This window comes from Phocoena phocoena, chromosome 10 (assembly GCF_963924675.1).
Source record: "Phocoena phocoena chromosome 10, mPhoPho1.1, whole genome shotgun sequence".
In the NCBI taxonomy this organism is placed as follows: Eukaryota; Metazoa; Chordata; class Mammalia; order Artiodactyla; family Phocoenidae; genus Phocoena; species Phocoena phocoena.
In genome coordinates, this window is record NC_089228.1 from 40892146 (window position 1) to 40904585 (window position 12440).

General features: G+C 47.3%; 1 protein-coding gene and 1 pseudogene across 1 annotated transcript; one reads left to right on the top strand and one right to left on the bottom strand.

Moving 5' to 3' along the window:
- The first annotated feature begins 2571 nt into the window (after positions 1-2571).
- On the top strand, positions 2572-12238 carry LOC136129558 (serine protease 45-like). The gene is given in 6 exon segments (XM_065885918.1): positions 2572-2740; positions 4776-4802; positions 9718-9865; positions 10374-10648; positions 11516-11677; positions 11985-12238. Coding segments are annotated over 6 exon segments (1035 nt in total).
- Positions 6857-7065, bottom strand: LOC136128931 (Purkinje cell protein 4-like protein 1; annotated as a pseudogene).
- Positions 12239-12440: the final 202 nt, after the last annotated feature.

Below are 12440 nucleotides of genomic sequence, written 5' to 3' on the forward strand. Positions count from 1 at the left end.
TGGGACCTAGTCAAATTTACAAGCTTTTGTACAGCAAAGGAAACCATAAACGAAAGGAAAAGAGAACCTAGTGACTGGGAGAATATATTTGGAAATGATGCAACCAACAAGGGCTTAATTACAAAAATATAAAAACAGTCCATACAACTCAACAGCAAAAAAACGAACAACCCAATCGAAAAACGGGCAGAAGACCTAAATAGACATTTCTCCAAAGAAGACATACAGATGGCCAACAGGCACATGAAAAGATGCTCAACATCACTAATTAGTATAGAAATGCAAATCAGAACTACAATGAGGTATCACCTCACACCAGCCAGAATGGCCATCATCAAAAAATCTACAAATAACAAATGCTGGAGAGGGTGTAGAGAAAAGGGAACCCTCCTACACTGTTGGTGGGAATGTAAATTGGTGCAGCCACTATGGAAAACAGTATGGAGATTCCTCAAAAAGCTAAAAATAGAGTTACCATATCATTCAGCAGTCCCACTTCTGGACATATATCTGGACAAAACTATAATTATAAAAGATACATGCGGACTTCCCTGGTGGCACAGTGGTTAAGAATCCGCCTGCCATTGCAAGGGACACGGGTTCGATCCCTGGTCCGGAAAGATCCCACATGCAATGGAGCAACTAAACCCATGTGCCGCAACTACTGAGCCTGTGCTCTAGAGCCCATGAGCCACAACTACTGAGCCCACGTGCCACAACTACTGAAGCCCGTGCGCCTAGAGCCCATGCTCTGCAACGAGACAAACCACCACAATGAGAAGCCCGTGCACTGCAACGAAGAGTAGCCTCCACTCGCTGCAACTAGAGAAAGCCTGCGCGCAGCAATGAAGACCCAATGCAGCCAAAAAAAAAAGATACACGCATCCCCTATGTTAAGAGCAGCACTATTCACAATAGCCAAGACATGGAAACAACCTAAATATCCATTGACAGATGAATGGATAAAGATGTGGTACATATATATAAAGGAATACCACTCAGCCATAAAAAAGAATGGAACAATGCCATTTGCAGCAACATGGATGGACCTAGAGATTACCATACTAAGTGAAGTAAGTCAGAAAGAGAAAGACAAATACCATATGATATCACTTATATGTGGAATCTAAAATATGACACAAATGAACTTATCTACGAAACAGAAACAGGCTCACAGACATAGAGAACAGATTTGTGGTTGCCCAGGTGGGGAGGGAGAGGGATGGATTGGGAGTTTGGGATTAGCAGATGCAAACTATTATATATAGAATGGATAAACAATAAGGTCCTATTGTATAGCACAGGGAACTATATTCAATATTCTGTGATAAACCATAATGGAAAAGAATGTGAAAAAGAATACCTATACTTATATAACTGAATCACTTTGCTGTACTGTAGAAACTAACACAACATTGTCAATCGACTCTACTTCAATAAAATAAATTTTTAAAAAAGAAGCCACTGAGTATTTATGGGTTAAAAATAAATTTAACTTCTTGTTCCTGTATCATCCCTATCAGGTGTTCTTGATCAGCAGGTGGCTTTTCTCCGTCTTATAGCTCCACTGAACCCTGTGGTTCATGCTTACCTACCTCAGAATTCCCTGGAGGGCTTGTTAAACTACAGATCACTGATTCTACTCCCAGAGTTTTCAATCCTATAAGTCTGGGGTGGGTCCTGAGAATGTACAACTCTAACAAGTTCCCAGGTGATGCTGGTGCTGCTTTGCAGACCACACTTTGAGAACCATTGCTCTGCATTAACACAAGTAAAGAAGTGAACCTCCTCTCTACTGCCTTGGCATGGAAGTGGCATCTGTAACCTCTCCTCACCTCCTATTGGTGCAACTCATCATCTGGACCCCTTTAGATGCTAGCGTGGGGAATGTGGTCCCCAGAGCTGGATCCCCCACACTGGACAGGAGCAGCAGGAATCTTGGTTGTCATCTCCCAATCTTGGACACACTGAGCAGATCCAAAGACCACATTCTTCTACATAAACACCCTGTGAAAGCCCAAGAAATGGTGGTATTCGCCACTATTTCTTTCAGTTTCCACCATCCCACTGACGGTTTGTGGAAGAAGATAAATGCCTTTCCTTTGCGTTCTCCCCCAAGACTCTTTGTTCATCTTAGGTCCAGCTTAAATGTCACTTTTGTAAAGCCATCCTCCTTGTTTCCCTAGCCTTACTGTTCTTTTCTTGTGCTTTCTACACCTTTTCAGATTCTCAAATCAATATAAATTATGAAGCTCTCCAATGCACGAAGCCCAGGGAAACAAGGTTATGATCAGAGGCTGGGCGACAAGGTGTCAACACTAGTCCAGGGATTTGGATGTGCCTTCACCGGCCAGGTTTTGGGGGACAGTCACCCACTTAAGGCACTTGGGGGTACTTCCATGGGACTGGCCACCACGGAGGCAATGACAAGCCCCGGGCTCTGCAGTCATCTTCAAGGAACCCGCACGAGGTGGGCTAAGTGCAGAGGAAGGTTCAGCGTTCCAGGGGCACCGTCACAGGTCTGCGACGTCATCACGTGTCGGAGGGGCTGTCACGTGACGGAACTCCGTCATGTGCGTCGTGTGCGGGAGACGTAGTCGTGGCGTCCGGGGTTCCTGCGAGCCGTCCCTGCTGCCGCTGGCGGACGCCTCAGGGGCGTTGACCTGCCTCAGCGCTGGGCCTGCAGCCTCGAGGCCCTCTGGCCGGAGCTGCCACCTCCTGGTGCTGATGCTGAACTCCGGTGAGGCGGCGCCTGCTCTGCGCCGCTCTCGTTCTGGGTCCTTCTTCCCCGACGCCGCCACCCCCCCCCCACCAAAACCCACACTCGAGGCCGGGACAGGCCCCGCGGCGCCCAGCCGCAGCCCCTTCTCCTCTGCTACCCCTCCGGGCATCTCCCAGGGCGTTTCCGGGGATCCCAGACTCCCGCGCTCTCAGCTTCCGCCCTGAGACCCGCCAGCCCTGTAGCTTCCTGGGGCCTTGTGGTGCGGGGGGCATCTCTGCGTTTCCTCCTGGAGGCGTGGATGTCGCGGCTGAGACCCGAACCACCCTCTTGACGGCATCCTCAGGGCTCATCTTCCCACGCAGCAGGGCACTGCTGGAGACCGCGCTCCAGGTAGGCGGTCCGGGCCAAACTCATGGTCTCCAAACACTTAGACGTATGTTCCTCACCTCACTTGCTTCCCAGACCCTCAGCTCCTACCGAGGGTGCTCTCTCGCAGCGGCTTCCTTCCCTCAGGAAACGCATGCCCTCAGGTGCTGTCCCCTTGACTCCCTCAGCCCGGGGACCCCTCCAAACCTGACAACTCAGTGCCACTTGCTCCCCTTTCCTTAGGAATCAGAGACAGACCTCCTGTTCAAGGTCAGGCTGCTCACCCCTGCTCTGGACTCTGGGCCCTTCCTGTGCTCTCATCGATCTCTACCTCTCCCTTTCTACTTGCTGTGTTTCTTCACCCTATCTCTTCCCCTCACTGCCACATTTCTCAAAATAAGTTTTCACTTCATGTTTCCTTCAGGTGCTTTCTCACTTTTCACTTAACCCTTAGCCCATTCCTGGCATGCCTCTGTCCTAACATCCCTAACCTTTCTGCTCCTCCCTCTTTTTCCATTTTCTCTAGTCCCTTGGCTTCTCTCAGGCCATGCCTCCTAATTCTCCTCTACCTCAGGGTGACTCCCTTGCCCTTCTGTGTCCCTTCCAGGCCACCCATGCTCTGTTCATCCCTGACGTATTGGTGTTCCCTAAGATGCTGTCTGGGTTCCTTCTTCACTGCTCCCTGGGTGAGCTCACTTGCTCTGGGCATTGAGCTGCCATGTATGTGATGCTGCCTCACAAAACAATGTGCATGGATGTGCAGCCACCTACTGGACATCTGTACCTGGATGACCTAGAACCATCTCAACTCCTTGGGTTCCAAAGTTGAGGCCCTCTTCTTCCTATAAACTGGGTTCCCTTACTCAGTGGATAGTAGTCACTCTTCTCTAAAATCAGAAACTGGGGGGTCATCCTAGACTCAGCCTTCTCCCCCAGTCCCACATCCAGCTCACCAAGTGTGTTCTCACTGCCACTTCTTCATTCAGCCCTCATTTCTTGCCTGGGTTCTGCAGAGCCTATGGTGGGATCTTACTGCATTCAGTCTTGTTACCTTCCTATCTATTCTCCATACTGCCTTCACAATACAAGTCTGACCATGTCACACCTCCATTGGCCTCCCTCCTCCCAGAGTGTCTCACTCAGGCTTCTTGGCCTGGCTTATGAAGGCACTCGTGATGACCCCTGACTTTCTTGCCCTGGCATCATTTCTTGTCATCATGGGCCTTGCCCTTTATCTTCTGGAGTCTCCAGCTTACACCATGGTGTTTCTTTCATAAAGAATGTCATCACTTTTCATTTCTGTTTTACCTTCTCATCCTTAAGATCTGGCACAATAACCCCTCTTCCTAGAAGCCTCCCTGTCCACCACTTCTTCTGGGCTTACCTGACACCTGTGGCCTTGTCCCCACATTGATCGCACATGGGTGATTGTGTGTTTGCTTATGTCTCCTCTGCTGGGCAACCTGCTCTTCAAGGGCAAATACAGGATGTATCTGTCTGATACACCTCTGTACACCCCTGCGCCCTGCCCCCAGCCCCCTGGCCTTGGGCTCCAGGCTGGGAACAGAGTGGGAGGTGGGGAAATATTTGGTGAATGAATGAATTAACTAATTAATGAAGAATGCACCTCTTCACTGTCATCCTATTACAACCTCTTACTTCATCTCTGTCCCCCTTTCTCCTCCAGGTTACAAAGGAGACACCACCAAACCAGGTGGGTAAGGTGAGCCCCTGCTTCAAGAAAACCTTGGATCCTGGGAGGGTACGTTCTGAAGAGGGTCACAGAGATAATGTTTCTGGGTCTATAGGAAGCAGAAATTCAGTCTAAATGGCCTGCCTTCTAAAGAACAGCCTGTGCTGTTCAGGGCATACAGACTCAACAGTGCACATTAAAAGAGTATTTGGGCCTCCTGTGGGAATGCAGAACCTCTTCAAGTTCAACCCAGGCTGCATCCCATCAGGAAGCATGTCCAGGAGGCTGATGCAGATCCTTTTCCACATAGAAACATTTTGAGCTCTAAACTGTTCATTTGCAAATGGAGCCTCTTGGGCCCTGTGGCAGTGTCTTCTGGGATCTTCCTGTCATTTTCCTTAGACCTCAGGGGTGAAGGCTTGGGTTGCTCCTGCTTGTTTGCGGGCGTCCTTTGTCACAGGTGCACCCTAATTTTGTTATGGATTGTTTGGTTGAGTAAGTTAGTTATTTCTGCTTGTGTCCATGCCCCACCCCATTCCCCCTCTTCACCCTTCTCCCAGCCTTTCTTGTATATTTGATGTGTATCTTTCTGTTTGTGTGTGTTTTTGTAAAAATACATGTTGTGGTTTTGTGTGCGTGTATTTCTAACTTACGCAAATAGCATGTTCTCTAGATCTCTTTCTGTTTCCTCCTCTTTTCATTCAGTCCCATTTAAAAAAACATTTTATTGGGGAATAATTTTAAACTTACAAAAAAGACTGCAAAAATAGTACAAGGAACATGCACACGCACAAAATTTTTTCAGAATCAGTTGAGGGTAACATACAACATGGCTCTTTAAATACTCTGGTGTGTGTTTTCTAAGAATATTCTCTTAGATAACCACAGTACAAGTTATCAGTTTCAAAAATTTACATTGGTAGCATATTTTAATCTATTGCTCATATTCCAGTTGAGTCAGCCCTCTGCATTCCTACCAGCAGTTTGTGAAGATGTATATATTGCTACAGACCTCCCACCCCTTAGCATGATCCAGTTTTTACATTTTTTGCCTATCTAATAGACAAAAAAATGACTTCTTAGTTTTTTGGGTTTTTTTCCCACTTGAGGATTTTGTTTATTGTTTTCATAATTATTAAACATGCTAAAATCACATAGAGTGGCTGTTCCACTTCTGCTCTGACTCCACAGTGGGGCAGGTGAGAGCTACAAGGGTCACTTGGTTTTTGTGGCCTCTAGGGGTGGCTAGGCATGAGGGGTTAGAGGTAGGCAGGTTAACAAAGCCCCAAGAATCCTTCATATAGTACACCTTTACCAGCAGTAACTTGTGTCCTTAGAGATCTCCTCCTCCTTCATTTTTCTCTTCTTCCCAAATCAACTGGCGATTTCCTTCCCAAATCTTCCCATTTCCCTGCCTGTGGCCCCTTGAACCTCCTCCACTTCTGCCCCTTACGGTTCTAGACTAGACGATGAAGGAAACTTTTCCTTGTCTCTACCAGTCCCAGTCGGCCTTCCTTGGAACTAATCTACTGAGCATGCACTAACATGGGAGCAGTTTGATTTAGGTCTGCCCAGGGGAAAGGGAGGCTCCAGTCCCCACTGTGGCTTAGCTCATAGGAGGGAAGTTGAGGTCCTGATGAGAAGGATGTGAAGGTAAAAAATGCTACCTGAAGTGTGAATGTTGTAACCAGTGGAACGGGGCATATGCCCCACCCTCGGGCACCCTACTCTGAAGGCTTTTCCCTCACTCCCACATTGTCAGGGGTCCCTCTCTCAACCTCAAATCCTCTTGCTCTTCAACCTCATAGGGCAGGCACAGGTACTGGTCAAGGAGCTGTATCCCAAGGAGAAAATGTTTCACCCTTAAGCAAGTGGCTGCCTGTTGAATTCTTCATCTTCTCTGTGTTCCTTGTGCCTCTGCAGCTGTGATGGCTTGAGGGGCCAGAGAAAATAATGTATAAGTGTTGAACTTGCCTCAATGAGAAGCTTGAGGGACAAAGAGACAAAGATACATGGGAGTCAGAGCTGTGGAGAAGGGGAGGGAAGGGAGCAAGGTGAAGGGTAAGGCTGGTTATTCAGGAACTGGGATCCTTTTTCTTTTTCTGGAATCGCTGGAACTTGCCCTGAATAGCAAGGGCAGCCTTCTCTGTTTCTGGTGCTGTCAGATCAATGTCAATCTCCTCCTCCTCCTCAGCCTTCCATTGCCAGCTCTCCCCTATTCCTCTGGGCCAGCTGCCTGGTTGGTTGCTGGGGATGTTTTGGTGTTAAGCTCCTTCCAGGGCATTTATCAGCATTCAGATGATGTCTTGTCCTTCCACTTGAGCTTTAGATCCCATTCCCCTTTTCTTCTCCTCAGGAATCTTCACAATCAATTCTCTTGACTTGCTTATAAATAAAACGTCTTCCTTTTTCACTCAGTATGATAATCTCCAGGTCCATCCATGTTGCTGCAAATGGCATTATTTCATTCTTTTTAATGGCTGAGTCATATTCCATTGTATATATGTACCACATCTTTATCCATTCATCTGTCGATGGACATTTAGGTTGCTTCCATGACTTGGCTATTGTAAACAGTGCTGGTTTCAGGACTTAATGAAGCTCAGGTTCTTGATGTCTCATTGCAGAAAGAATTCAGTGAGAGACAAAGTGATAGGTAAGAAGTGGATTTATTTAGAGAGAAACACACTCCCCAGACGGAGTGTGGGCCATCTCAGAAGGTGAGAAAAGGCCAACTTCTTAGTTTAACTGACATTTTTCTCATTACTAATGAGTTTGAGCATGTCTCAATGTGCTGTTGGCTTCTTGAGTTTCCTCTTTTAATAAATTGACTGTCTTTATCCTTTGCATATTGTCTATTCTTTTTTCTTGTTGATTTCCTGGAGTTCCTTGTATATTCCTAATAAAAGTCTTGTATTGATTTTAGATATTGCAAATATTACCTCCTAATCTGTCATCTGACGGTTAACTTTGTTCCTGGGGTCAAAAATCCTTGATTTTGATGTAATCAAGTTAATCAGTTTAATGCTTTATGGATTGTGGTTTGAGGTTTTGTTTAAAGAGTCCTTTCCCACCCCATGCCACATGGTTGGCTGTTAACTTTATGGTTTTACCTTTCACGTTTAGGTCTTCAAGTACTACTAGAGAGGAATCCAGTTTTGGTTTTCTTATTTCTTTTATAGCGAGCGAGTTTTCCCAGCACCATCTACTCAACAATCCATCCTTTACTCACTGATTGTGGTGGCTCCTTTATTTACATGAAGTTCCTGTATTCTCTGAAACAATCTCAAGCTCTCTATTCCTTTTTTTTTTTGGTCCACTTGTCTGTCCTTGTCAATACCACACTGTTTTTGTCACTATGGCTTTGATGTGTGCCTTAATATCTGCTAGGACAAGTGTCCCTTCTTTGCTTTGTCAAAGATGGAACTATTTATGGACCTTTGTTTTTCTATTTCAATTTTAGAGTAAGTTTATCATAAATTTCTTAAAAATTCTAACTGGGTAAGTGACTTTATAGATTAATTTTAGGAAAAATTACATCTGAAATATTTAGTTATTCTATTTAAAAGCAATAGCTCTTTCTCCATTTATGCCAGTCATTTTCAGTGTCCTTCATTAGAGTTTAAAATGTATTACTGCAAAAATCTTGCTTAGTGTTGGATACTTTAATTTCAGGGTATTTTATAATTTTTAGCTATAAACTGTATCTTATTTTGAATATAGTTGTGCTATACTCAGGTTGGTTGGCATAGAGAAATATTATTGATTTCAAAAGTCAGTTACTGAAGTATTATATACATACACAAAAAAAGTGCACAAATTATGTGTCCAGCTCAAGAAATTATCACACAGTGAATGCACCTGTGCAGTCTCCACCGAGGTCAGAAAGTAGAGCAGTACCAGCGCCCAGAAGCTCTCTTATGTCCTCCCAGTTATTTCCTTTGTCCTCCTCCCACAAAGTATCATTATTCCTGGCTTCAGAAAGTATAAATTTTTGGCCTGTTTCTTAATGTTATATGATGTTTGCTGTAGGTTTGTGGCATATAACTTGTATAAATAAGTATTTTCTTTCTGTTCCCAGTTTGCTAAGAGTGTTTTGTTTTTTAGTCGTAAATCTGTGTTGATTTTTTCAAATGCCTTTTTCTGTGTCTATTGAGAAAAGCACAGTTCTTTTAGAGAAAAATAACTGTTTATGTGGGGAATACACAGAGACCGCTTACATTGTGGGACCACCCTTGTACCCCAGGACAATCTCTACATGATCATGGTGCATAATTTTAAAAAATATAATATTGGCTAATATTTTATTTACAATTTCTGCATCTGTGTTCATATTCATGCAGTCATACAATTTGATTGTTGGAACTACTTGCAAACTGATAGTGTGTCAGCTGTTACACAGAGTGGGAGGCCTCTGTTGGCTCCATGCTGGGACTTTTTCTTGAATGGTCTGTGTAAAGACTTCTGACCTAGAAGTCTGGAGCTTTTCTTGACTCTGAGTAGTGTGGGGACAGAGGCCTTTTGCATCTAAGAGATACAGAAAGCTTTATAGCCTTTCAGGAACGTGGCCTAGGGACTTACCCTGACACAAGAAAATACATTTCCTGTCCTGGGGCTCCTTCTATGCTTCTCCCTTGTTTTGAGGTTCTGTGCTGCTTGCTCCCTGTGTGTCTCAGTATCTCTCTCCTCCTCCTGTCATATCTCTGTGTTTCTGTCTTGATGCTTTTTATCTCTGTCATTGTCATTTTCTGTCAGCTCAGTGCCTTTGGGCAGGCCACTGCTCTTCTCTCACCTTCAGTCTCCCCTTCTTTGAAATGGAAGCAAGCCCCCAAGTTTACAGCCTCATGCAAATTACCCTGGAGGGCATCTTGGTCACAGTCATTCTTATCCTCCTCTATGCGGCCACTGTATCTCCCTGTCACGCTTGTTCCTGAAGCTTGTGGCAAACCCTGGTGGCCGAAGAATTTGGACGTGACACGCCATTGGCCCTGGGAGGTGAGCCTCCGAGTGGAAAACGAGCATGTGTGTGGAGGAGCCCTCATTGATCTCGACTGGGTAGTGACTGCTGCCCACTGCATCCAAGGGTGAGTGTGGCCCGCGGAGACCCAGGGCTGCAGCGGGCCCAGCCTAGACTCCTCATTTCCTCTATGAAACAACGTGGCAGTGGGGGACGTGGGGCGGAGTGGGAAGGGATGTCCAGAACAGGGAAGAGTCATGCTCATGATCTCACAGAGGCCGGGGACTGAGCTTGGGCAGGAGCCCCAAGCAACAAAGACTATATCCTGACCAGGGCAACAGCATGCACCCCATATACACCCCACCCCTCACACATATTAGAACACGCGTGCATGCTAATAGCTGCACACTCAAATACACAGCGCATAGACCAGGCCACTTGAATCAGCATGACTGATGAATGAGGAGGCAGTCATATCTCTGACTCCGAGGGCCCCCTGGCTAGATGAGCAAGATGGAGTGAGCAGGGCAAATCAGGCAGGACTTCTGCTAAGGGGAACGTCCTTGGCGGAGGTAGGAGCATAGTGTTGCTTGAGAACCTGACATCTACCAGGTGGGGCTCTGTGTCTCCTGTAGCACAAAAGAGTATTCAGTGATTCTCGGCACCTCCAAGCTGAAGCCCACGGGCTCCACGAGGGCCCTCTTGATCCCTGTGAGGGACATCATTATGCACCCCAAGTACTGGGGCCAGAACTTCATCACGGGTGATGTTGCCCTCCTCCAGCTTCACACTCCTGTCGTCGTCAGCAGGTACGTGCAGCCCATCTGCCTCCCGGAGCCCAACTACAACCTGAAGGTTGGGACATAGTGCTGGGTGACTGGCTGGGGCCAGGTTAAACAGCGCTTCTCAGGTGAGGAGGATGGGGTCGGGGTGACATGTGGTACCCCAGAGGGTACACTCCTTTCCTCTGGGGCCTCTCCTGATGAGCCCCCTCATGGTGTCTCTCAGGAAGCTTGTGGCTGTTACCTCTGGCCCCTGGTTCTTTGGATGTGTTAGGATTGCTCCTCACATGGGAACTGTTGCCATGGTTTACACCATTGCATGTGCTATGGGCACTTCATTTAGTCCTAGGAAAACCTGATCATTTGCCTCTTACGGAAGCTCAGAGTCAGGGATTCATAAATTCACTCACTCACTGATTTGTTCACCTGAGAAACTTCGATGTTCAGGCATCTGCCACACGCCAAACCCTTGTCACTGGTAATGCATGCCCTGCCTCTAGGGAACTCATAACTGAGTATGGGTGGAAGCACAGATTAACAAGGAAAGAGGCAAAGACTTTGTCAGGTGATCTTGAGAGCAAGTCGGGAGGGATCTGGAATGAGCTTTGGCAGAGAGTCTGCCTGAGATGCCTGAAGGAAGAGCGAATGTCAATCAGGTGGCAGAGGGCACAGCCAGTATAGAGTTCAGAGGCTGGAGAGAAGCAGCATGGGGGTGGGCTCTCAATTTCTGAGTGGTTGCATTGAAACTTGGATTGTAGGCTGCTTGGTTCAGGAGCAAAAGATTCCCAGAGAAAGGGATCCTGAAATAGAGCCTTAGAGGGCAAGGTGCTTGCCCAACATGGTCCACACCACAGGGGGAAGGGCCAAGTGAAGGAGGGCATGGAGGTGTGAAGGGGTGTGGCTGAGTCCTGAGGATGGAGGAGACAAGACCCTGGGAATAGGCAGGGCTGAGTAGAGTGAGGAGTCAGTTCTCACCCCACTGGACTCCTCCACAGCCAACTCCACACTGACCGCAGAGTTGCGGGAGGCCGAGGTGTTTATCATGGACAACAAGATTTGTGACCGGCTTTACCGCAAGAAGTCCCTCATCCCCCGCGTTGTCCCCCTTGTCCTGGGGGGCATGATCTGTGCCACCAATTATGGAGAAAACTTGTGCTGTGTGAGTTTCTGGGAGGTTCTGGCAGCTCTCCTTCAGTTGGGATGACCCCAGGTGGGGGGCATTTCCCCAGGGGGAGGTTTGCTTGGCCTCCCTCTTTGTCATCATCATCAGGTAGTGCTCTGCTCCCATCTGCCTTCCCCGTGACTTTGATTTTGCCTGATATTCTGGGATGGGATCCCCAACTGAGGAGTGAAGGAGGACTCCAGGTAGTGAGATCCTCAAGGAATGAAAGAAGCTTCCAAGCAGAACTCAGAGGGTGGGCATTCTGGGTCCCCCAATCCCTTGGGTCCCAGCTGGGTCCAGAGCCTCCATCACTCCTCTCTCTTTGCCTAGGGGGGACCCTGGGGGTCCGTTGGTCAAGGGCAGATGGATTCTTGCTGGGGTGTTGTCCTGGGAAAAGGCCTGAGCCCAAGTACATAATCCAGGAGTGTACACCCGTATCACCAAATACAGCAAATGGATCAAGAAGCAAATAAGCAATGGGGTTCTCTCAGTCCCCTGCACCTCCTCCTGGCTCCTACTCCTGTCCTGGCTGCTGCAGCCCCAGATGGACCCCTGATCTCCCTTCTCCTTTCTTCTCTGTGCTTTGCCTTTGCCAAATGGGGCCAGATCAAGGTTAGACCAAGGTCATGGGTCTGTAATCAACAAAGATCAAGGTGGGAAAAGAGTGGCCCCTGGGAGACTGGGTCCTGCTTTGACCTCCTAGTGGGGAGGATGTGGATGACTAGGCTTTGAGTGACCAGGAGAAGGGAAGTGTGGCC